Here is a 27,362-nt window from a genome sequence, read left to right as displayed (position 1 = left end):
AAACATCTACCCAGACAGACAAACTTGAGTGATTTCCTTTTTGTAGATGAGCAATATATAAATCAACTAGTTTTTCTTTTTTCATTACCTTCTAAGAAAGTCAGAGTTAAATGCAGGACTCGGCTACAGTAACCAACTCAATTCTAGGAAGCTTTCCTTTTCAGTGCTTTCATGATGTTTTAATCAACTATGTTTTTCATATATAATAGAGAAAAATGAGCTTAAATTCTCTCTTTGAAATAAGTAGAATAAAAATAGTTATTATCTCTATTTATTAAATGTTCTCTAATAAATAATTTCCTGATTTGTATTTGTATTTGTAATTATTTTGCCCACGATTTGTAGTTAAGTATAATCCTAGAAAAAATGTTTTTGTGCAAATCTGACACAAAACCAGAAAAATTATCTCACTCATTAACATGGACTTCAATAGAGGTATTAAAGCAAATATTGAAGGCTCACAGGCATCATATACTTTGTAAAAATGTATATGTCATGGCACAACCCCAGACTATATAGAATAGTCAGGTTTTGAAAATTAAACGTATTTCCAGAACTTACTTCCAACATGCTTTCATCTTAAATAGAACATTCACGAACCATGTCCTCCATGCTAACGAGAATAACGTAAGGAAAAGATTTACAGAGGAAACTTTCCTCTTATCCTACAGCTACTTTTTATTCAGCTTTTAACATAAGGAGTAAAATTCATAAATGACTTGATATAATAATCTGTAGAGTTGTATTATACAGCAGGACTTCATATCAAACATCTATCACTATATCTTCTAGTTTTCCTGTAAGTGTAATGGTTAGAATACAGAAACCCATAGATTTCTCTGTTTTTTTGTGGTCTGGTCTTAATCATATGAATACAGTTTTTATTTCTCAAATATTTTGCTACATAAAACTATTACTTCAAACTATCTCTCAAAATCATACTTGCCTTCTTTCCCTTCGCTTTCATCATTTTATAACACCTAAATTGTATCTTTAGTATCTTCAACATACCAAAAGCATAAATACTCTCAAGGAACCAAAATGAAAATCTACACTATATATAAAACCTTAGCCAGGCGCAGTGGCTCACACCTGTAATCCCAGCACTTTGGGAGGGTGAGGCGGGTGGATCACCTGAGGTCAGGAGTTCCAGATCAGCTTGTCCAACATGGTGAAACCCTGTCTCTATTAAAAATACAAAACTTAGCTGGGCATGATGGTGGGTGCCTATAATCCCAGCTACTTGGGAGGCTGAGGCAGGAAAATCACTTGAACCTGGGAGGCGGAGGTTGCATTAAGCCGAGACCACACCATGCACTCCAGCCTGGGCAACAAGAGCAAAACTCCATCTCAAAAAAAAAAAAAAAAAAAATTTCCAATCTAATCAAACTCAAAATTTCATCATCCTCTGAACCTCCTAAACAGTCACTCTCTTATTATTCATTTGGTGGTTATTTCCACATTTTACTGGCATCTTTTCAAATACATATAAATATGTCACATAATTATGTTTTACAACCAAGACATAGCCAGATCTTACACATCTTCGTGTATTTCATAATGTCTAGCAAGAATAACCTTTTCCATACCATGCATGCCATAAGTATACATAAATAAAATAAATCTAATATTAGTAAGATCACCTTAAGAAAAATATAACACAACAATTATCTAATTCAATATTTATATTGTACCATGTGCTAAAAAATTACATTTGGAAAAATTACCAAAGTATTTCTAGAGTAATTATTCTAGAGTTATAGATTTTATAAAGATGGAATCTTACCTTGAACAGAATGACAGGATTTATGCAGATACATTTGACCACTGCTTTTAGACTTTTCTAGAGAAAATTCTGAATAATCAAAAGTTGAATTCAATGCTTCTTTGAATCTTTGTAGATTCATTTTTCCCTTATTAGAATCTGGTGTCTTAAGTATTTCCTTTCCTATCTTAGAAAATGAGTTCAATGTGTTTGATTCAGAGAGTGGTATACTCATAACTTTTTCTTGCACTGGTAAAGAAAACTGAGAATAACCAGGAGATAACAATTCTTCATTTTTTGCTGCACTCAGTGGCAAATGTACACAATTTGGATTCTGCATATCTTCATTTGATGGGATAATAACGGTTCCGCTAGTAAAATTTTTGCTATGATCTCTTGGTATTAGTGCTTGATTTGAAACATAATTTGCATCATTTATCTCCTTAGTTTCCAAATACCTTCCATATAGATTATCTAGAGGTCTACTGCTATCTGATGTATGTTCCAATATTTCATCATCAGAATCTGGACTACAGAATCCTAAATCAAAGGTAACAGAAAATAAATCCATAGAGCAATCAAAAATATCCTCATGATTCTTCATTTTTTCTTCCTGTACACTTCTCAGATCATCATGAGATTTAAAACTATTATCATCACGGGTTATTTGATCATGGGCTTCAGAATTATTGTCCAACAAAAGTTCATCAGAAATTAAGAACTGAGAGACCAGAGGTATTTCACTAATAGCAGTTTTGTCTGACACACGTAAAGATTTGCTTTTACTGTTCAAGGGTGCAAGACTTACATCATCAAATTCTGTATTAACATCTTCAAATAATAGTAAACTTTCATCTTGATCAGTGGACAATACTGGGAGGTCACTGTTATCAACATCATGATTGTTCTCTCCAACTAAACTCTGTGCAGGGCCTCTGTGCATTTGAACACGATTGTAAGGTACTAAATTTTCATTTTGATTATGTTTATATACATCACAGTCACAGAGGCTTGGCTCATCAGAAATATTACCATTAGGTATATCATAAAGGCAACTTTTTTCAGACAGATAATTTATACATTTAAGTGAATTCAATTCTAAATTCTGTTGAGAATTCACAGCTGAATGTGACATCAAACAGGTGCATTTATGACTTTGTAAATGCTCTGTACAGGGTAAGAAAAGCAAATTCTCAAGTGCAGTACCCTTAGCAATTTCATATTCCAAGTTTGAGAGTCCACTGAGAGGCGGAGGAGAATGAGATAAAAATCTCTCTACATTAGCTAGTACCTCTTTTGTCAATGAGTGACAATTATAAAATTGATCATCTGTTCTAACAATATAAAGCTCTTCTTCGAATGGAAGAAATAAGTTAGATGAAACAGATTTTTCATCACTGAAACTGTTATAACCAGAATCTAAAACATTTCCAGCAAATGAACTAGTGGATTTGTTTGTAAACTGACACTCGGTTAATAATACACGTGGCTCTTTAATAACATTTTCATTAATAGTACACGTGGCAGCAACTTCATCTGTATCTGATGTCCTTTTATCATTTGGTAGGTCTTCTTGAAAAATATTTTCAACAGTAGAATTTCTGTCAGTATCTAAAGAATCTATAATCCCGTGATTATTTTCTTTTTTAAACTGATCTTTTTTTATTTCTTTAGACACTTTTTTCTTTAAAGAAACAATTTTAGTAGGTTTGATATGAGTTTGTTTAAAAATTTCAGCACATTCTTCATCAGATTCTATCACTGAGGATGAACTGCTTTGATTTATGTTCTTTATAAATGACGATTTCTTGTGAGTGATAAAGGTGTCATTGGCAAGATTATTAGATTCATTCCTGGGAGCAATAAATGTTGAGCTAACATCTTCCATTTGTAAATAAGATTCAACTTCCAATTTATAGCTGCATTCTCCCTATAAATAAGGAAAATTTAAAAAGCCACAGGAAAACAAAACAAAACAAAACAGAAAGCCAAATCTAAGAGAGGAGTTTCACTCTATATTAAAATATTTCTATTATTACATTGTTCCAATGATATTCTTTTACACCTTAAAAGTTATTCTGATAAATCAAAATTATAAAGTACACTACTGTGAAACTATCAAGTTATCATTAATCAGTTAACTTTTTTGTATCTCCACTATTTAATACCCAAAAGACCCTTGATAACTATTTGTAGGAAGAACAAATTGAATGAATACATAAGAATATACTGAGTTTTGCATTTCTAACATTTAATTGAATTATTCTAATTTCCTAAAAATAGATATTTAAAAAATATATATTAATAAAAACCATATACATTTGTTAAATTTACTCTTTCAATGACAGTAAACTAAGAATAGCTTTTAGAATGTCCAACATAAACCTGTATGTTTACTAGGTTCTATCCTGGAATATACTTCTGTTTGTAACAAAGTTCCTAATCAAGAATTTGTATAGTGAATTTCTAAGCCTTACTTATGTCTAAGTTATTAGCTAAAACTACAATCTTCACCATCCTTCCTTTCCTCCAAGAATGCTACTTTAATGAAGATTCTTCTATTACTTATAGGTTTAAGCAGTTAACTCTCTGGTTGGTTTTTTGTTTTTTTTTTTTTTTTTTTTTTTTTGAGACAGAGTCTCACGCTGTTGCCCAGGCTGGAGTGCAGTGGCGCGATCTCGGCTCACTGCAAGCTCCGCTTCCTGGGTTCACGCCATTCTCCTGCCTCAGCCTCCTGAGTAGCTAGGACTACAGGCGCCCGCCACCGCGCCCGGCTAATTTTTTGTATTTTTAGTAGAGACGGGGTTTCACTGTGGTCTCGATCTCCTGACCTTGTGATCCGCCCGCCTCAGCCTCCCAAAGTGCTGGGATTACAGGCTTGAGCCACCGCGCCCGGCCTTTTTTTTTTTTTTTTTAAGACAAAGTCTCCCTCTGTCGCCCAGGCTGGAGTACAGTAACTTGATCTCAGCTCACTGCAACCTCTGCTTCCCGGGGTCAAGTGACTCCCCTGCCTCAGCCTTCTGAGTAGCTGGGATTACAGGCATGTGCCACCACACCCACCTAATTTTTGTATTTTTAGTATAGACAGGGTTTCATCATGTTGGCCAGGCTGGTCTCAAACTCCTGACTTCAAGTGATCTGCCCGCCTCGGCATCCCCAAGGGCTGAGATTACAGGCCTGAGTCACCAAGACCAGTCCTCTCTGCTTTTTTGAATAATAAATATAACAAGCATTAATGTGAGCAAATGTCTGTCTCCTTGCTAGTATATATACTCCACATAAACAGAATATTTTCTCTAGTTTGCTCACGGTTATAGCCATAAAGCAGGTAACAGAGTGTGGCACACAGAAGGCACTCAATAAATATATGTTAATTTGATTGCACACATTTTGCTGGGATCCACATATAACTACTTTATTTACATGTATGCATGACCAAACGCTAATAATAAAAATAGGAGCTACAATTTACTGTGTACTTATTATATGCCAGTTACTATGTGCTTTACATATATTAGGTCATTTAATCCTCACAACAACCTTATGAAATAAGTATTATCACTATCCCTATTTTACAGCTAAAACTGAAACACTGAGAGATTAAATAACTTATAAACACACAATCAGTAGAAGGCAGAGTTAGGATTCTAACCCAGGCACTATGGATTTCACACTCATAATTGGTTCACTATGCTGACCCTAGGAAGAATAATCAAGGAACTGCTCAAGGAATCTATAATTCTCTAAACTAGGACCAGGATACAAGAAAGATATCAAATAACCTAGATGATAGAGAGTATTTCAATAAATCCAAATCCAAAAGAATCCTAAAGTAGCTTTACAAGCAGTTTACACAAATCATTTAAGTATATTAAAATTCTACTCTGGTCCATCAATATTTACAGATGACATTCTTCTTCTAATTAATTAAATCTATTTCTTCTCTTAAGGCAGAAAACTCATTCCTTATTGAGATCACAAGGAACTATACAGAAAAACAAAATATTTCTTATTACTTCAAATTAACGAAAATAAAAGATAAGTACTCTAGTTTTACTATCATACCAGCAAGAAAAAGTTATAATAAAACCTTACCTCTTCGTGTCTCATTCCCTCTATCATTTGCATAAGGCCTATAAAATGGCGGCATCGATCTGAGTGATCAACTTGATGTGTAGGTAAAGGATGATCTTGCCACAGTCTCCATTCAGAGAGAGAGAGTTGACGAATTCCAGTGGCTGATTCTTGAGTCTTAATTATTTAAAAAGTAATACAAATAAGGAAAACATAATGAGATTTCACAAACTAATTTTAAAAAACACTCGATACATATATAATCAGCTTAACATAATTTGGATCCATTTAGATATTCCCAACTAAAATCTCAGAAGAAAAAAAGAAAATAATTTCATAAAGCAGAAATATGCCCTTTAAAATATATTTGTTAAATAACTGTTATATGACTTATAAGTTGATGATATACCTATTTATATAGTTCCATGTTAACAACAAATAGTTAAATATTTTAAAAGAAATCTTTTCTGAGGTTGTTTTCCCAGCTCTCCAAGCACACATACAACCTTTGATCAGTTCTCTTGACTTTCACAAAGTTAACTAAGAATTTGTTAATAATAAACAAAATAAACAATAACATCAAATTTAAAGTTTTAACTATAATTTCAAAACAAAAAATAAAAACTGGTTTACAAGGATGCTTATGAAAGCATAATTTATGTTTACAGCCAACTGATCTTCAACAAAGCAAACAAAAACATAAAGTGGGGAAAGGACACCATATTCAACAAATGATACTGGGATAATTGGCAAGCCACATGCAGAAGAATGAAACTGGATCCTCATCCCTCACCTTATACAAAAATCAACTCAAGATGGATTGAAGCCCTTCATCTAAGACCTGAAACCATAAAAATTCTGTAACATTGAAAAAACTCTTCTAGACATTGGCTAGGCAAAGAGTTCATGACCAACAACCCAAAAGCAAATGAAACAAAAACAAAGATAGATGGGGCTTAATTAAACTAAATGCTTTTGCACAGAAGAGTAAACAGACAACCCACAGGGTAGAAGAAAATCTTTGTAAACCATGCATTCAACAAAGGACTAATATCCAGAATCTACAAGGAACTCAAATGGCCAACAAACATAAAAAAATGTTCAACATCACTAATTATCAGAGAAATACAAATCAAAACCACAATACAATACCACCTTACTCCTGCAAGAATGGTCATAATTAAAAAATCAAAAAATAACAGACGTTGGCGTCGATGTGGTGAAAAGGGAACACTTTTACACTGCTGGTGGGAGTGTAAATTAGTACAACCACTACAGAAAACAATACAGAGATTCCTTAAACAACTAAAAGCAGAACTACCATTTGATCCAGCTGTCCCACTACTGGGTATCTAATCCAGAGGAAAAGAAGTCATTATATGAAAAAGATACTCGCACACCCACATTTATAGCAGCACAATTCGCAACTGCAAAAATATGAAGCCAGCCTGAATGCCCATCAATCAGTGAGGGGATAAAGAAAATGTGATACACACACACACACACACACACACACACACACACATATACACATCATGGACTACTACTCAGCCATAAAAAAGGAATGAAATTATTGCATTCGCAGCAACCTGGATGGAGTTAGGGACTATTATTCTAAGTGAAGTAACTTAGGAATGGAAAACCAAACATCATATGTTCCCATTTAGAAGTGGGAGCTAAGCTATGAGGACACAAAGGCTTAAGAATAATATAATGGACTCTGTGCACTTGGGAGGAAGGGTAGGAGTGGGGCAAGGGATAAAAGACTATACACTGGGTGCAGTATACACTGCTTGGATGATGAGTGTGCCAAAATCTCAGAAATCACCACTAAGAACTTATCCATGTAACAAAAGACCACCTGTTCCCCAAAAACTATTGAAATTTTTTTAAAAATGGTTTACAAGGATAATTATGAAAGCATAATTTATGTTAGTAAAATACTGAAAAAGCCAGATGCAGTGGTACACACTTATAGTCCCAGCTACCTGGGAGGCTGAGGCAGCAGGATTACTTGAGTCCAGGAGCTGACGGCCAGCCTGGGCAACAGAGCGAGACCTCGTCTCTTAAAAAAAAAAAAAAAGTTGAAAAGAATCCGAAAACACAATAGGTAAATAGTCAAACAAACTATGGTATATCACAGAGTAAAGTGACAACCATGTAAGATTATGCCTATGTAGAAATGTTTAAATGATAGTAATGAAAGAAAGGCATAATTTATGTAAAGATATCACAGTTGGTTAAATACATATATACAACAAATAATACAGGAAAATTCATAGTTTTGTAAACTTAGACTGTGATGATTTTTTAAACTGATTACATTCTTAATTTCTAAAAGTAAGTTGACATTCCAATCACAATTATCTCATTATTCCCAAAGCTATTGCTTTATCATTATACAGAACATCTGAGGGGTTTTGGCATTAAAATGAGAGGGAGAAAAAGAACATCTGAAAATATATTCAACTTACTGGTTTGCTTTCCTCATTTTGTAAAGAAGAAAACTGAACTTGAGGCAATGTTATCTCTTTAATTTCATCACTGTCTCTTAATCTATAAAGTCTGTTCCATAATTTAAATTCTTCTTCTGATAAGAACCAATCTTTCTTTAGTTTACTTTGCCTCATTCCTGTAAGTTGAAAAAAAAATGGAAAAGAGACTTTTTAAAAATCTTTTTAAAAATCTGTTTTAAATCTTTTTAAAAACCCACAATATCCATTCAAAGTCTGTCACCCAGGTTGGAGTGCAACAGCACATTCATAACACTGTAACTTCAAACTCCTGGGATCAAGCAATCCTCCTGCCTCAGCCTCCACAGCAGCTGGAATATAGGTTCATGCCACCAGGCCCACCTACTTTTCTTATTTTTTACAGAGATGTAGTCTTGATATGTTGCCCAGGTTGGTCTCAAACTCCTCAGCCTTGATTCTATTTCTTTAAACTAGTATTCTCCATATAAAACCACTCAGTTTATCACTTCATGCTTCTAAATGTCTCCTAAACTTCTCTTACCTCTTTGAAAGTACCCATCTGTCTAGGAGCCATCCTTTGGTAATGAATTCATTAACAGAACAGAGCCAGGTAGCTAGGCTCTCAGTCCTGGCTTCTTTTGGACTCTTTTCATTTGGTTGCCTAAGACCTGGCATGAAACAGAGTAAAATAACTCACAAATGAAAACTGGTATTATGATTCTATCATGGCAGTATTGGAAAGTTCATCTGAAGCTTGGTGTGGGTGTTGAGAGTGGGCAGGAAAGGCCAAGACTTTTAAAAAGGGTATATATCTTAAGTCATAAAAGGCGGTTGGGGGCAAAAGGAGTAAAGTGTAGGGGGAATAGATTTGTTGCTTTAAAAGAGGACACAACAGACTTTTAAAAATATGTATAGTACATTCATTGCTTTCAGCTTCTATAATCTCTAAGAATCACCAAACTGAAAAGGCTAAACAGTACAAAGCAGGAACTCTGGCTAATACAGATGAGAGCAGAAAAATTGAGAAGCTACTGAATTAAAAATCAGGAAATTGGCTGGGTACAGTGGCTGACACCTCCTCCTTGGGAGGTCTACGAGGGAGGATCAATTAAGGCCAGGAGTTTGAGTCCATCCTGAGCAACACAGTTTGACCCCAAGTCTAAAAAAAATAAAGTTAGCTGGGCATGATGTTGCATCCCTGTAGTCCTAGCCACACAGGAAGCTGACAGGAAGATCTCTTAAGCCCAGGAGCTGAGGTTTCAGTGAGCTAGGATCACATCTCAGGTATTTCAAAATATTGTGTAAGAAGCTTTTTAAAAATGTAAAAAAAGAAAAAAGCCGGGCACGGTGGCTCACACCTGTAATCCCAGCACTTTGGGAGGCGGAAGTGGGCGGATCACAACGTCAGGAGATTGAGACCATCCTGGCTACCACGGTGAAACCCCATCTCTACTAAAAAATACAAAAAATTAGCCAGGCGAGGTGGCGGGCACCTGTAGTCCCAGCTACTCGGGAGGCTGAGGCAGGAGAATGGCGTGAACCCGGGAGGCGGAGCTTGCAGTGGGCCAAGATCACGCCACTGCACTCCAGCCTGGGCGACAGAGTAAGACTCCACCTAAAAAAAAAAATAAATAAATAAATAAAAGATTTCTCTGCATCTGTTTCCTCATCTGTAAAATAAGGAGATTTGAACTAAATGATCTCTCAGGCCCCTTTCAGACCTGACATCCAGAGGCTCTAAGATTTTGAAATAGGCAGGTACCCCTAGTCCCTTAAAACAAATTCAGAGTGGCTGGGTGCAGTGGTTCATGCCTGTAATCCCAGACTTTGGGAGGCCTAGGTGGGTGGATCACCTGAAGTCAGGAGTTTGAAACCAGCCTGGACAACATGGAGAAACCCTGTCTCTACTAAAACTGTAAAAATGAGTCAGGTGTGGTGGCACGTGCCTGTAATCCCAGCTACTTGGGAGGCTGAGGCAGGAGAATTGCTTGAACCTAGGAGGCAGAGGTTGCAGTGAGCCAAGATCATGCCACTACACTGCAGCCTGGGCGACAGCGCAAGACTGTGTCTCAAAAAAATAAAATAAAATAAAAAATAGTCAATTCAGAGCTCTAAGCTCAGATGAATTATATACTAGTGTATATAATATATACTATATATATGCTATATATAGTATATAATATATAATGTATATAAATATATACTAGTGTAAATATATACTATGTATATACACTAGTATATAATTAGCATACACTAACAAAATACATAGTAAATACACTAGTATATATTTTATATATTAGTATAAATACACTAGTCTATTTATATACTAGTATAGAATTATAGAATAATTCCATACATAAATCACATAATCTAAGATAAATCTTTGACACTTGAAAAATCAGAGAAAAGGGGAGGAAACAAGTATAGAAAAATGAACATAAGTTAACATTGTCTCAATTTTTTAAAAGGATAGGTTCCAGATATTCACTAAAGAATTTGCCATCGACCCCAGTAACATTTTAGAAATACTTATTAAATACAAGATTAAGTAGCAATTATAAAAAATATAATGATCACTAAAAATGATTTATCCAACCTAATCAAGTTTTGATGCTTTTATTAATTTATCAAATTCGAGAAAACTCAAAAGACATGCTATGTTTTTATTTTAACCAAATAATTGGCAAAATCTTGAAAAATGACAGGTATGTGCCTATTAAGGGAATTTGTATTAGGTTTAATAGACATAGCCAAAAAAACATTGATTGACGGCTCTGAGTTAAGGGAAAGATTATTAACAAATTTGAATTGAAAGCAAGTAGTAGGAGGATAAGAACCTTAAAAATGCATGGTATAGGCCGGGCAGGGTGGCTCAAGCCTGTAATGCCAGCACTTTGGGAGGCCGAGACAGGCGGATCACGAGGTCTGGAGATCCAGACCATCCTGGCTAACACGGTGAAACCCCGTCTCTACTAAAAAATACAAAAAACTAGCCAGGCAAGGTGGCGGGTGCCTCTAGTACCAGCTACTCGGGAGGCTGAGGCAGGAGAATGGCGTGAACCTGGGAGGCGGAGCTTGCAATGAGCTGAGATCCGGCCACTGCACTCCAGCCCGGGGGACAGAGCGAGACTCCATCTCAAAAAAAAAAAAAAAAAAAAAAAGTGCATGGTATAAAAACAGTGGAACAAACAGTTGAACAAACATAAAAGGGATGGCCTTCAAATATATAGAGTACTGTTATAAAGGTAAACCAAAGATGAAAACTGTTTTTATCTAAGAAACCAGATCAACGGGAAAAAAGTACAAAGACACAGATTTTTCAACATAAGAGTCTTCCACTATATAGGGCCATTCAACAATGGAATTAACCTGCTAAAGAAATATAATTTATATTAACAGAGGTATTCAAGTTAAGACTGGGTATGCATTTAATAAGAATGCTGCAGAAGCATTCCTACCTTGGTAAGTAATTGGACCACATGACTCCCATGGTTCCTTCCAAATGTTAGAATACAGTTATATGATTTTTATGATAGTTTAAAACCCGCCTTAAAGATTAAGTAAAATCCAAAAAATAAACTTTTTTTCTCACTTTCATAGCGCAAATATCTCAAGATATTTGAGAAAGGCAACCAGCTAACACAAATGGCTACCTAAATTACCAGGTAAATATAGGATAAACTATGAAGGAATGTATAACAAATGGTGCCGTCTTACATGAAGACAAGTTACTATTAATATAGACAACATGTATGTAAAGGATTCTAAGTGCATGGGGATATATATAGGGAATTTCTTTCTGTCTTGGTATTATCTTAGTACATTGTCTTCAGTGCACATTGTAATCTGGTTTAATGCTTATTCAAAAATAAAACTCTTTTCTTTCTTTTCTAAACTTTATGGAGAACATTCTCTAGGTTGGTAGGGTATTTTTAATTTTCCCCAGCACTGAGTTTCTGTCACTCTATACTACCAGTGTCTCTCCATTTGCAACATGAACAATCTCTTATAGACTTTCCAAAGAGAATGTCCATAATATATTACTTAGAACATATATTCAGTTTTTCAAACAAGAAATATTATATCAAGATATGATCTGCTAAGTAAAAACAGGGGAAAAATGCATGTGTCAAATGCAAAATTTATTTACCATCCCTATAGGAAAAGATAGATGACTTTCGCTGCAAGTTCCGAGAAGGCTTCTCTGGTTCATAGACACCATGTGTGATGAACATTTTGTGTAATTTTGGGTTGATTCCATCAGGAACCATTCGTGGACTTCTTTGGTAAAAATGAAGGACCTGCCTGTTACTTGAAATAGCTTTACATATATTTCTTTTGTTGGACTGACTCTGATTATAAATCTGTAAAAACAAATATAAAATGTCAGATTATATTACTTTTATAAATAACAATTTATCCATAACAAACAATTATTAGTTTGGATTTATTGTAAACATAAAGTTAAACCCCGATCCACTTAAATACTTAGAAAATAGAGCTTCTGTTGTCTTGATTTTTTTTTTTTTTTTGGAGACAGGGTCTTACTCTGTCACCCAGGCTCTGGAGTACAGTGGTGTGGTCAGGGTTCACTAAGCCTCAACCTCCTGGGCTCAAGCGATCCTCCCACTTTAGCCTCCCCAGTAGCTGGGACTACAGGTATGGACTACCACACCCAGCTAATCTTTATTTTGTAGAGATGGGGTCTCCCTGTGTTGCCCAGGTTAGTCTTGAACTCCAAAGCTCAAGTGATCCTCCAGCTTTAGCCTCCCAAAGTGCTGAAATTACAGGCGTGAGTCACTGAGCCCAGTTGTCTTGAATTTTAAAACCTATCAGTAAACTGTTAGATTAACCTTTAATGAAAATCATTTCAGGCTGGGCGCGGTGGCTCACGCCTGTAATCCCAACACTTTGGGAGGCCCAGGCAGGCAGATCACGAGGTCTGGAGTTCAAGACCAGCCTGGTCAATATGGTGAAACCCCGTCTCTACTGAAAATACAAAAAAAAAAATTAGCCGGGCGTGGTGGCACACACTTGTAGTCCCAGCTACTCAGGAGGCTGAGACAGGAGGATCGCTTGAACCTGGGAAATGGAGGTTGCAATGAGCCGAGATCGCGTCACTGCACTCCAGCCTGGATGACAGAGCAAGACTCCGTTTTTTTGTTATTTTTAAAAAAGAAAATCATGTCAAAGTCCATAATTACAAAAGCCCACCTTAAAGTTACACTGCAGAAGTAAATCTATCTTTGTTACCCTGCCGTTTTTAAAAGAGGTTGATATTTACATAGAAGTGTAAGGTTGTCTTGTGCTTGTTTTTAAAACTATTCCCTTATTTCAGTTTGTTCATCTTTCTACACTTCAGTTTCCTTCTCTGTATACAACAAAAGCGTTACTCCCCTTACAGGGTGCTGACAGCATTAAATACAAGAATGAATCTGAAACTTGGAACATTACACAGCACAATGTAAATACTGAGTAAATGTGGCCACTGTTACTATTTTACAGATAAGAAACCTAACAAGTGAATGGAGAGGTTAAGCAACTCGGCTAGGTAGTACAATTAAAACCCAATTCCACTCACTGATATTACATGGCCTTTTACCAAACATTTCATTAGGATCATTTTATGGATAAACTAGATGTTACATATGAATATGCTATAATCACATGAAAAGTATTAGCGAAATAATTCATTTTTCAGGATGATTTTAAAGAGTATATAAAATATTTTAAATCAGGGTTTTTTTCTGGAGATGGAGTCTCACTCTGTTACCCAGGCTGGAGTACAGTGGCAGGATCTTGGTTCACTGTAACCTCTACCTCCGAGGTTCAAGCGATTCTACTGCTTCAGACTCCCAAGTAGCTGGGATTACAGACACGCACCACCACACCTGTCTGGTTTTTGTATTCTTTTAGTAGAGATGGGGTTTCACCACGTTGGCCAGGCTGGTCTCGGACTCCTGACCTCAAGTGATCTGCCCGCCTCGACCTCCTAAGGTACTGAGATTACAGGCGTGAGCCACCATGTCCAGCCTAAAATCAATTTTTTAAAATTATCATAGCTGTTAAGGAGACCTTTAATGTGAATCTATATATTTGGCTGCTATATAGTTACAAATCTATATATTTGTAACTAGTCTCAAGGAGTTACAAAAGTTAGTTAATACTTTAGTGTAACAAACACAAAATAATATTTTATGTAACATCTTATTTAGAAAGGCCTGTCACTCAAGATTGTATGAATCTAATTCAAGTTCCTTATCACTTAGAATAGGCATCAGCAAATTTCCATAAAGGGCCAGAAAGTAAACATTTTGGGTTTTTCAGGCTTCATACTGTCTCTGATATATATTCTTTGTTTCTTACTTAGTCAGTTATTTTGACAGCCCTTGAAAAGGAAAAAATGATTCTCGGTTTACTATAGTTCAGAAAGAAAAGTAAACTAAACACAAAGCATAGGCCTTCTTTAGAAGCACAGGAAAATAGTAAAACAAAGTAATACATATTGGTTTTTGGATCTAGGTATCTCTGAATTACTACTTACATATTAAAAATGTGTTTCTTTAGATGGATAAAAATTAGGAAACTGAATCCAGTCAAAAACTCTCCTAGTTACAAGATAGAATCCAATACAAAGAGGGGAAAATAAACCAAAACTATCTACAGAGTGTTTGGACTTGGAATGCTAACATGTTGATATTCACCTTTGGGCTATATTTCTCCAATTTCAATTGTCAAATTGTGTTCCTGCAGCTCTACTTACACGTTCCTCTCGTCCTTCAGAAAGGATAACAACTATCCTGCCTTGACGTTTACGGCCAGTTCTACCCATTCGTTGTACAAGACGAATTGGGCTCTTCTGGGAATCAAAACATATTATAAGATCAACTTCTCCTATATCCAAACCTTCTTCACCCACACAGGTAGAAACCAACGTGTTGTAACCACCATCACGAAACTGTTTCACTACCTAAAATAAAAATGATTGAAAAATAACTACATGCAAATATAAGAGAACTGTAGATCAAAGTATATTTTCCCCCACTCACCTGAAAAATAGTAAAATCAGATTAAAAATCAGCCTCAAAGCTGACCACAGCTCATGCCTGTAATCTCAACACTTTGGGAGGACAAGGCAGAAGGACTGCTTGAGTCCAGGAGTTCAAGCTCAGCCTGGGCACATAGAAAAACCCTGTCTCCATGAAAAATAAAAAAAAAAACTAGCCCAGCATGATGGTGCATGCATGTAGTACTAACTACTTGGGAGACTGAGGCAGGAGGATCTCTTGAGCCCAGGAGTTCAAGGCTGCAGTGAGCTATTGCTGTGACACTGTATTAACATCGTACGTAACATCTTATTTAGAAAGGCCTGTCACTCAAGATTGCAGCACAGTATGAATATAATTCAAGTTCCTTATCACTTAGAATAGGCATCAGCAAACTTCCATAAAGGGCCAGAAAGTAAATATTTTGGGTTTTTGGGATGTATTAAGTCTTCTCATAAACATTTCGGTTGCACTGGTCCAAGGATTTTCCTTCAATATGGAAATCCTCAGAGTACAAGGAGAAACAATGCTCATGATTAAACATTAAGATTCTAGCCTAGGCAACAGAGTAAAGCCTTGTTTCAACAAAACAAAACAAAAAAAATCAGCATCAAGGATAGTACAGAATAGGAAAAGAAGCAATCAACTGGCAATATAAGCCAAAAGAGATTATGGTAAAATAAACAGTTCTAATTATTTTGCTTTAGCAATGGTTGTGATGTCAAAAGGATTTGTCCACAATTTAACAGTTTGTCACTGAATGAGAAACCCCAGAGTTTATTTTTTAGCATCACAGAAAGGGGAATAGGGCAGGTAAATAGCCTACAGCAATCACTCCTATTTATCATATCTTAGACCTAAATGTATATAGTTTTATCTGAAATCAGTTTATAAATATTTCTGATAATATTTGTAAGAATGATATATTACTCTTAGAAGTCATATCTTACCTTTTATACTATCATTCCAGGATTTCTCTGAGATCAGTTTAATGAAACCCCAATAGCGTGAGGAGTTAATGAAAACGTTAATGAAACATTTTCTAAAAGTCCCTTAACCCTTATAAACTTAGTTGTCAACTGCTCTGAGCCTCGGTTTCTCCATACAGACCAATACCAACATTGCAGGTTTGTGTACAGTGGAGTGGTGGCGGTGGTAATTAAATGAGATAATGCAACATCAAAAGCTGAATTAGCTGATAAATAATGATAGCTACTATGTGCAAGGGCACCCTATGAGGCAGGTAACATAGTAAGTACTTTATACATTAGTTTCTACTGTCAATGACCCTATGAGGTAGATATCATCATTGCATTTTATTAAACAATCTGAAAATCTGAAAAGTTAAGCTATTTGCCTAATGTCTCACTAATAATCATCAGCATTTGAATGTTGGTGTCTCTGACTCCAAAAACCTAACTTAATCTATAAGCTAGTGTTATTGTTAAAAATTATAACCTTAAAAGTAGGATAATAAACATAAATGTATCATGTTAAGTCTTCTCATAAACATTTCGGTTGCACTGATCCAAGGATTTTCCTTCAACATGGAAATCCTCAGAGTATAAGGAGAAACAATGATCATGATTAAACATTAATAGTAATTCATTTCCTTTGGAATTTGTAATGACATTAAGCCAACCTGCATCTAACATAGAAAAGCATATGTCCTTTTTGCCCAGATTAAAAAAAAAAAAAAAAAAAAAAAACCAAAGGCCACAGTGCTAGATACATTTTTAAAAATTATTAATGTAATTAACAGATTAATAATGTCAATTTTCTTTTTAGTTAACATGTATAAACTAAACTGTTACTTCCATGCTTAAGATTGACATTAATTTGCCATTGAAAATATACTTTCATGAACCCTTTCCACAAATTCAAGACATATATTCAATTGTTTATCCAGTATCTCTGCTTGATGTTTAAAAGACTGCTACTGAGAGTGTGCTCCGTGAACTGTTTATTACTGGTGCCTGTCCAAAAACTGTTTATTACTGGCTGACAAAAAGATAAGTACAATAACTGAAAGTAAGGGTTTAGACACTTGAAAGAGTAATTTTGTTGGCAGACTCTAGTAATATTTTTAAAATTGGACTTGAACTTTATTTTTCATTCATTTTACTTTCTAATAATTCATTTTTATTATATTGTTCAAAAGTATCAGTATGTGATGTAGTGGGGGAAATAAACTGGTCCTCTACCAGTTTCAATAGTTTGAAAAGCATTAATCTGAGAGGCATGTCAAAGTTAACTCATCTAAAACCGAGCTCCTGCTATTCCCTAATTCTCCTGCCTCAGCCTCCCAAGTAGCTGAGATTACAGGCACCTGCCACCATCCCTGGCTAATTTTTGTATTTTTAGTAGAGAAAGAGTTTCACCATGTTGGCCAGGCTGGTCTCAAACTCCTGACCTCAAATGATCCGCCTGCCTTGGAGTCCCAAAGTGTTAGGAATACAGGCATCAGCCACCATGCCTAGCATTTCCTGCAGTCTTATTCATCTTAGTTAATACCAGCTCCTTTCAGTTGCTCAGGCCAAAAACCTTGGAGTCATCCTACAGCCAGACTTCATGTGCCTTTATCTCATATCCCACTCTAATTTGCCAATACACCATCAGCTTGACCTGCAAAATACATTCAGTACTTAACCACTTCTCACCACTTGCCTTGTTACCACCCTAGTCCAAGTCACCATCATCTTCAGTTTAAATTGTTATAAGTCTCCCAACTAGTCTCTCCACTTCCACCCTTACCCCCTACAGTTTATTCTTCAGACAATAACCAGTATTTTTTCTTTTTCTTTATTTGAGACAGGGTCTCACTGTGTTGCCCAGGCTGAAGTGCAGTGGTGTGATCTTGCTCACTGCAGATTCAACCTCTGGGCTCAAGCATCCTCCCTCCTCAGCCTCCCAAGTAACTGAAGCTACAGGCACATGCCACCACACCCAGCTAATTTTTGTATTTTTGGTAAAGATAGGGTTTCACCATGTTGCCATGGTTGGTCTTGAACTCCTGGCCTCAAGAAATCTTCCTAACTTAGCCTCCCAAAGTGCTGTGATTGCAGGCATGAGTCACAGTGTCCAGCTGATTCGTTTAAAATATAAATCAGGCTAAGACCATCCTCTGCCCCAAACTCTCCAAGAACTTCTCATCTCAGTCACAGTAAGAGAAAGTCATTAAAATGGAAATGACATACAGGGCCCTAAAGGATCTCACCCTCCCATGTCTTCTGACTTAATACCATGTTTCTAAATAAATGGACAATGTACAATTATTTGCCTGCAAGCTCATTTCAAAATAAAACAGCTGTTATGAAAGCAATCACATATAGGAGTAATAAAAAAAAGTTTTTACTTTGGCATACATTAAAATATTATTGATATAAATGAGTAAATGATAAAGTCAGTAAAATCAATAAGGTTCTTACGGTGCCTGACAAGCTCAGGAAATAATGACTTTAGGTAATACTGAAATTGATCAGAGATCGGATTGGGTACTGTGGGTATTTTAAATAATGAAAATGCTTGACCTCCAAAACAAAAATCCAATTCATTTTTCATTCATACATAAATGTTAAGAGTAGTAATCACTCAATAGATGCCTTAAAAATATGTATAATCTGACTTGATGATGGGCAAAGGTATTATTTTCAGATTCAGGAAGGCACTCCCCATCATATCCAGTCAGCTTAAACAGACTCTTCTCGGTGTAGTCAGGGCAGGTATAAAAGGTATTTAAAGAATACCTGACCATGGCTCACACCTGTAATCCTAGCACTTTGGGAGGCTGAGGCGGGCGGATCACGGGAGGTCAGGAGATCGAGACCGTCCTGGCTAATACAGTGAAACCTCGTCTCTACTAAAAATATAAAAACTTAGCTGGGCATGGTGGTGGGCACCTGTAGTCCCGGCTACCTGGGAGGCTAAGGCAGGAGAATGGTGTGAACCTGGGAGGCAGAGCTTGCAGTAAGCTGAGATGGCACCACTGCATTCCAGCCTGGGTGACAGAGCGAGACTCCGTCTCAAAAAAAAAAAAAAAAAAGAAAGAAAAGAAAGAATACCTGACCAACATGGTGAAACCCTGTCTCTACTAAAAATACAAAAAAAAAAAAAAAAATGAGCTAGGTGTGATGGCGGGCACCTATAGTCCCAGCTACTCAGGAGGCTGAGGAGGGAGAATCCCCTGAACCTGGGAGGCAGAGCTTGCAATGAGCCGAGATCGGGCCACTGCACTCCAGCCTGGGTGACAGAGCGAGACTCCATTTCAAAATTAAAAAAAAAAAAAAGAAGGCTACCTCCCGGCCGGGCAAGGTGGCTCATGCCTGTAATAAGCATTTTGGGAGGCTGAGGCAGGCAGATCACCAGAGGTCAGAACTTTGAGACCACCCTGGCCATGATGGTGAAACCCCATCTCTACTTAAAATACAAAAATTAGCCAGGCGTCGGTGCCTGTAATCCCAGCTCTCTGGAGGCTGAGGCAGGAGAACCTGTGAGGTGGAGGTTTCAGTGAGCCAAGATCATGCCACTGCACTCCAGCCTGGACAACAAAGCGAGATTCCATCTCCAAAAAAAAAAAAAAAAAAAAAAAAGGATACCTCATTACCTCATCTACTAACGTCTGCAGATTCAAAAAAGGATCTGTCAAAATGAATTAGAAATTAAAGAGATATCTAACTGGCAGTCACTACTCAAGTATAGACTTACACAGTTAATTTATAAAAAGCTGCATAGATTTTATAAAAATCAATAACATAAAATTTCCCTCAAAACCTCACAGCACTTAGAAAACAATGTTCTCTTACTCAGAGGATGAGGCTACCTTAAATACTATCATGGTTTCTTCTGACCCCATTTTTAAAGTAAGATTTTTAAATAAATAAAGATAAGCTAATTGTTTGTTTAGAATAAATTATTAAAGTGACTTAACGTAAATAGTAAACATTTACTGGTGGCTCTACAATAAGATCTCTTTTAATGCTTATGACAACCCTATGATGTATGTTTACAGATAAGGAAAACTGAGGAAGAAGAAGTAAAGAAACTTTTAAGTGGTAGTCAGGATTCCAACCCAGGTAATATAATTCTAGAGTTTTTCTGCTTAACTTTTATACTTTACATTACTTTAAAAAAAAAAAAAGTTCCAAACCCACATAAAACATTTATCATCTTTCAAAATATGCTCATTTTTACTTACATGTTTACTATAAAATTCTTTTTAAGTAGCTAATTGACCAGTGAGTTAAAACTAACAAAAAAAGAACAAGTGCAAAGCTAATCAATCTTATTTTTATTTTCATAAATTCCAAAAATAATTACCTCCAGTTGCTCCTTCTGGGTAAAACCCTTCGTGCTTTTCCCTGAGGCATGGCCAACAAAAGTCATTACTCTAATAATTGGCTGATGCTGTGAAAGCATTTCTGCAATTTCTTGAACACTATCTCGAAATGAAGAGAAGATCATAACTCGGGTCTCATCACGTTTCTTTTCAGAAGTGTTTTCAGCTACATATATACAAAAACTTTAATTACAACTTTTTACAAAGCATTTAGACAAGAACTAGTTCAAAAGACAAACCTGAAAGTATTATGCTAACAAATGATAGTTCTTTCAAAAAAATAATTTAGCTGGATGTGGTGGCACACACCTGTAGTCCCAGCTACTTGGGAGGCTGAGATGGGGGAATCACTTGAGCCCAGGAGTTCAAGACCAGCCTGGGCAACATAACATAGCAAGACCTAGTCTCTAATAAACAAACAAATAAATAAATAATTTCAAACATCTTGAAATTTTACTTTTTTTAAACTATATTCTCTATTAATTTTAATAATCGTAGCTTGTTATTTATCATTGGCTGTCATAAAATAAAATCCTAAACAAATCAAATATGAATTACCTGAATCACTTTTGACTAGTCCTTCAATTCAGGCATAATGGCTATCATTTCCCTTTACCTTCTAAGATAGCCAGAAGCACAGAATTATGTAGCTCCCCCTAATTTCATAAGTCTTCTCTTTCCTTTCTGTTCACTAAAGGCAATGTCTTAATCCACGCCATGCATTCTGTCCTCAAATCTACTATACTTTCAAATTCTCCAAAGAAAACTGCAAAATATACCCTACAGTGAATTCCAAAGCTGCTCCCAATATGTCTGTACTGAGGGGCAGGTGGGGTAGGGGGGTGGCGGACAGTAGAATGCACTAATAAGAACATGATCTTTGTGGCTGGGCACTTAATTCTCTGGGTGATTGGTGATCATGGTAGTTATTTAAGCTCTTTAAGCTTTAGTTTCTTCATATCTAATATGGATTGATGTATACATGAAACAGTAAAAGTCAAGTATATAGTTTTGCACTTAGAGTAATTGGTTAATTATTGCATATTGTGTGGGGTTTTTGGTTGTTTGTTTTTATTTTTGAGACAGGGTCATGTTTGGTCACCTAGGCTGGAATGCAGTGGCACCATCACGGCTCACTACAGCTTCGACCTCTTGGGCTCAGGTGATCCTCCCACCTCACACTCTGAGTAGTTGGGACTACAGGCACATGCCACCATGCCCAGTTACATTTAAAATATTTTTGTAGAGACCGGGTTTTGCCATGTTGCCCAGGCTGGTCTCGAACTCCTGGGCTCAGGAGATCTGCCCACCTCAGCCTCCCAAAGTGCTGGGATTACAGGCATGAGCCACCACATCCAGCCTCTAATGATTTTTATTATCTTAATCATCATATGTGTTCCAAGGACTGCACTAAGCATTTTATGTATGTTAACTCATTCAATCTTCACAACTCCTCTAAGGAATAAATGACTTACTAAATATAAAGTTAATTTACAATACAAAAGCAAAACGTAGGACTTGAAGAAGCAGCTGTTCCAAGTAAAATTATTCTAAACAAACTTCTTTTAATTAATCATTGCATCAAGCATCAAGCCTCTGTATGTGACCAGCTCCTGAATGAATTGCTGCTTTCATCACAAAACCTACATCTCCTTCAACCTGTCACAGCCTGCCTTTTTACCCTCATTCCACTAAAGCTCCTTCCAGCAAAATCATCAATAACTTCCATACTGCCAAGTTCAATGGACACTTTTTAGTTTAACACACTGTACTCTTTCCTTCTGAAATAGTCTCTTTCTTCAGCTTCTCTTACACTTTACTTGTCTAGTTTCATCCCCAAGGTCCTTAGTGGCTTTTTTTCATCCAAACTTTGTTGATATTCTTCAGGACTCCATTCTGGATCCTCTTCTGTCTGTCTCCAAACTGTTGTCCTGACAATCACATCTATTCCTGAAACTTTAAATATTACCTGTATGCTGATAACTCCAAAATGTATTCACATATATGTAAGTATGTAAAAACAGCACTAACCATTCTTCTGAGATCTACATTTGCTTATCTAATTTTAGGTGTCTCAAAAACATCTTAACGTGTTTGCTCTTTCTTTTGTTATTCTTTTTTTTTTTAATTGAAAAATAAAAGTTGTACATATTTAAGTTGTACAATATGTTTTGAGATGTCTATATACATTGTGGAATGGCTAAATTAAGCTAATTAACATACATATTACCTCACATACTTATCTCTACATTTTTCACTTTACTCGTGTAATCATTTGCAAACATGTACACATAATTGTATATACCCAGCCAGATTCCTTTTTTCCTTTTTTTTTTTTTTTTTTGAGATGGAGTCTCACTCTTGCCAGGCTAGTGTGCAGTGGCACGATCTTGGCTCACTGCAACCTCCGTCTCCCAGTTTCAAGAGATTCTCCTGCCTTAGCCTCCCAAGTAGCTGAGACTGCTGGCATGCACCACCACACTCAGCTAATTTTTGTATTTTTAGTAGAGACGGGCTTTCACCATGTTGGCCAGGATGGTCTTGATCTCGACCTCATGATCTGGCCGCCTCAGTCTCTTACAGTGTTGGGATTACAGGCGTGAGCCACTGCACCCAGCCAATTCCCTTTTTTCTTATACCATATGTCTAATCCACCAGCAAATACAATAAATAAGTTGGTTCCAATTTGAACATATCTCTAGAATCTATTTCCCAGCACCTTGACCACTATTGCCTTGACGCACACCATTATTATGTGTCATCATCCAAGACTATCATAATAGTTTTCTAAGTTATCAATGTCTATGCTCCACAAAACTACCAGAGTGATCCTTAAAATGTCATCTCATTCCACTGCTACAAATACCTCTCTTTGGTTTTGCAAAGCACAAATACTCAGAAATTAAAAACTAAAGTCTGATATTATCTGGATACCTCTCATCTATATCGCTTGTAGCCTCAGTCACACTAATCTAACCACATTGGTCTGTTTAATCATACCAAGCACCCTACTGCCACCTCAGGGCCTTTGAATCTGCTATTTTTACTGCTTAGAATTCTCTCTCCCCCAACCTCCAAAACTCACAAGGCTTCCTCCCTTATCTCCATTATCATTTTAAATATCCCTCTACAAGGAAGCCTTCCATAATCATCCTATATAAAACAGCACTCCTCTATAACTCTCTCTCTCCTAACCAACTTTGCTTTAATCTTCTACTTTACTATATATTGTTTTACTGTCCACTTTCTTTATATTATCCCAAGCTAACTTATATAGTACCTTATTCTTAACATTCCCACCACCACCCTTGCCCTAACCCTTCCAAAATTTCTCAGAGCTTTTTAGTATTCATTATCCAGAGTAATTAAAAGCCCATCTTCTCCATAAGAAATGTTAGAATAAACTAGTAAGTTGAAGTTTTTTGTTTTATTTTCGAGATTATTTATTTTGAGTTTTGCTCTTGTAGCCCAGGCTGGAGTGCAATGGCACAATCTCGGCTCACCGCAACCTTCACCTCCCAGGTTCAAGCGATTCTCCTACCTCAGCCTCCCAAGTAGCTGGGATTACAGGCATGCGCCACTATGCTCGGCTAAGTTTTGCATTTTTAGTAGAGATGGGATTTCACCATGTTGGTCAGGCTGGTCTTGAACTCCTGACCTCCCGTGATCTTCAGCCTCCCAAAGTGCTGGGATTATAGGCATGAACAACCACACCCGGCCATAAGTAAAGTTCTACCTCTTGCAATAACTTTGCCTTGCCTTAAAGCTACTAAACATGACCTACCATTCCATGACTTGAAGTGTTCAATTACAACTTCTTCTAATTTCTTTAACTTTGGATGACTATAAACAAATTTTTTATTTTTATCTCCTGGAAAAAAACAAAAATATCAATTTAAAAAAAATTTTTTTTCCATATTCAATTACACTAGTGTATATTAAAGTTATCTTTTCCAATGCATATGTTGGACTTTTTTAAAAAAATTTTTTAAATTTAAACCAGAGGTAACATCTAGGTAGCACATAAGTCTTACTGTAAAATGAACTTTGAACTTTCATAAAAATTTCATTCTGAGAGAACCTAAACAAGAACCAGCAGCAAAGCAAAAATATATTTTAAACTATAAATCAGGTTTTGATAGTTCTGAGAATTTTCACTACCACTAACAACTACTAACATCTGTTATATGTTTATAGTTTAAACATTGTTTAAAGCATATAAACTTTAAACTTGTATATATTAATCTTAACTTTAAAAATGAAATAGTTACACATTTAACAGATCTGTTGCTACAAAATATAAATAATTGTAGACATTTGCATCAAAGGAGCAAAATTTCAAAATTAACTTTGATTAAGAAACACAATGCAATACATAATTTTAAAAGAAAAACCAGACCTTGTTGGATAGCAGAAACACTATCTGCTGAAGTACTACGTGTATGTGCAAACATACACTCTAGATGATTATAGAGCTTCATGAAGTCTTCATTTCGGCCAAGTTCATTTTTTGACCGTGTCATCCCTTCAGAAATTAAGAAAAGGTTTTCCAAATAAATAATAATAAAACTGATAAAATGTATTATTTATTAAAAAGAAATTAAACTTTAGCAATGAATGTAAGTTTTTCAAGTGTAAACATGAAAACCAGCAACTTTTTGCAGTTCTACATTCATATATGTATTAATGAATGGTTTCCTTTTCTCCAGGAATTTATTAAAAACAAAGAAACATGGCCATTTGTTAATTATTCCAGTGCTTTTTAAAATAAATCATTTTTAAGTAATCCAAACTCTGTCTTTTTGTTTTGTTTTTTTTGAGACAGTCTCGCTCTGTTGCCCAGGCTGAAGTGCAGCAGCGTAATCTTGACTCAAGGCAACCTCCGCCTCTCGGGTTCAAGCGATTCTCCCGCCTCAGCCTCCTGAGTAGCTGGGATTACAGGTGTGCATCACCACACCCGGCTAATTTTTGTATTTTTATTAGAGACAGGGTTTCACCATGTTGGCCAGGCTGGTCTTGAACTCCTGACCTCAAGTGATCCATCCATCTCGGTTTCCCAAAGTGCTGGGATTACAGGCATGAGCCACTGTGCCCAGCCCTTCAATGTCTTTAGCCAAAATAATACATGTCATTATTTCTTTAAATAATTTGATATAATTTACCTTTAGTTCCATCCATAATTCCACAAAGGAAGAAATATAATGATCTCATTCCCATTTGCTGCAATAATTCATAACCATGATATAAACTAATACAAATAGCAAACTCTCCCTCGATTACGCCTTGTTGTATTCCCTAGAAAAACAGCATATGTCAAATTTAACCAGAGAAATAAATGAACATACACGCTCCATGCCCAAGTTGTCAGGCCATAGTCAGTGTAACATTTATAATATAATCCAAATGATCATAATAATCATTCCCTTCTATACTGCTATAACTGACTGGTTATTAAATGTCATCTTACAGGATGTTGCTATGGAAAGGTACCAATGTATTTTTTATGTAAAATCTGCCCCTTTATTTTTTTTTCTTTAATTAAACAAGAAACTTACATTTTAAAAATAAGTAAAGGAGAAAAAAATTATACTGTTTTTCTTTACAGGTAAATTAATTGGCAGTATATAGATATATTTGTTCTTTCAAAACTATATAGTAAGCATCTACTACATGTCAAACACTGAGCTAGATACAATGGAAATGGGAAATAAGTTAGATATGGCCTATCCTCATGAATGTTACTGGCAAAAATACAAATATTTAATCAGACTGTTTTAATGCCAACATTTAATACCAAGTTTAAGTGCTATGAAAATATCTGATACTGAGCCCCAGAAACTATTCTAAGCACATTACTTGCACAATTCACTTAATCTTAGTATTTAGCAGGTAGCTACTATTGTTATGCTCATTTTACAGATGAGGAAGCTCATACAAGCTGTAAGTAGCAGAACCACTATTTAGACCCAGGAATTTTGGCTAAGAGGCCTTGTGCTTTCAACCACTACTCTCATGGAAAAATGAAGGACACATTCCTTTATGGAAGTACATGGTATGTGTATCTATCTCATAAGATAGTTTTTAAGGACAGCATGGAGAACATATTCTAATTATTTTTCTTTGAGATGAAGACTACTGTTTTCTAACATTTTTAGTAGCATTTAACCTTTGGACCTAGTTTGACAGACATTTTCCTATCCATTTATTTTTTTCCAATGCAGGTTAGAAACAAGAAGCTTGCTGTGATGCTTCCTTTAAACTCTGGTATTGAGAATAAGAATAAATGTTCTGTGTCTAAAATTCAGTTACAATCTACCCTCTCATGGCCTTGCGACTTTACAAAATAAATGGACTTAAAGACAAATTCTTCATTAAAAGTTAAAAAGAAAGGTTGGGCACTGTGGCTCACATCTGTAATCTTTGGGATTACACTCGGGGAGGCCAAGACAGGCAGATCACCTGATGTCAGGAGGTTGAGACTGGCCTGGCCAACATGGTGAAACCCTCTCTCTACTAAAAATACAAAAATTAGTCAGGCATGGTGATGCGTGCTTGTAGTCCCAGCTACTAGGGAGGCTGAGGCATGAGAGTCACTTGAACCTGAGAGGCAGAGGTTACAGTGAGCCAAGGTCACGCCACTGCACTCCAGCTTGGGCAATAGAGCGAGA

General features: G+C 36.1%; 1 protein-coding gene across 23 annotated transcripts in view; it reads right to left on the bottom strand.

The window, feature by feature from the left end:
- The window catches only part of FANCM (FA complementation group M), a 71,448-nt gene that overhangs the window by 21,884 nt on the left and 22,202 nt on the right, over nt 1–27,362 (bottom strand). For 4 of the 23 annotated variants that reach the window (XM_005561180.5, XM_045396356.3, XM_073997319.1 and 1 more), the window contains 9 exons: nt 25,857–25,989; nt 25,094–25,219; nt 24,479–24,565; nt 20,676–20,860; nt 15,077–15,283; nt 12,464–12,677; nt 8,314–8,471; nt 5,861–6,016; nt 1,787–3,695 (listed from right to left, as the gene is read on the bottom strand). In XM_005561180.5, the coding sequence (XP_005561237.3) occupies nt 1,787–3,695; nt 5,861–6,016; nt 8,314–8,471; nt 12,464–12,677; nt 15,077–15,283; nt 20,676–20,860; nt 24,479–24,565; nt 25,094–25,219; nt 25,857–25,989 (3,175 nt within the window). Of the gene's footprint in view, nt 1–1,786; nt 3,696–5,860; nt 6,017–7,827; nt 7,935–8,313; nt 8,472–8,854; nt 8,982–12,463; nt 12,678–15,017; nt 15,284–20,675; nt 20,861–24,478; nt 24,566–25,093; nt 25,220–25,856; nt 25,990–27,362 lie in introns of those variants that run through there. The other 19 variants (XM_073997312.1, XM_073997313.1, XM_073997314.1 and 16 more) reach the window with 13 other exon arrangements.

The sequence above is a fragment of the Macaca fascicularis genome, chromosome 7 (genome assembly GCF_037993035.2).
Source record: "Macaca fascicularis isolate 582-1 chromosome 7, T2T-MFA8v1.1".
NCBI lineage: Eukaryota > Metazoa > Chordata > Mammalia > Primates > Cercopithecidae > Macaca > Macaca fascicularis.
The sequence above is the reverse complement of the archived record's forward strand: the minus strand, read 5'-3'. Positions and strand labels throughout refer to the sequence as shown.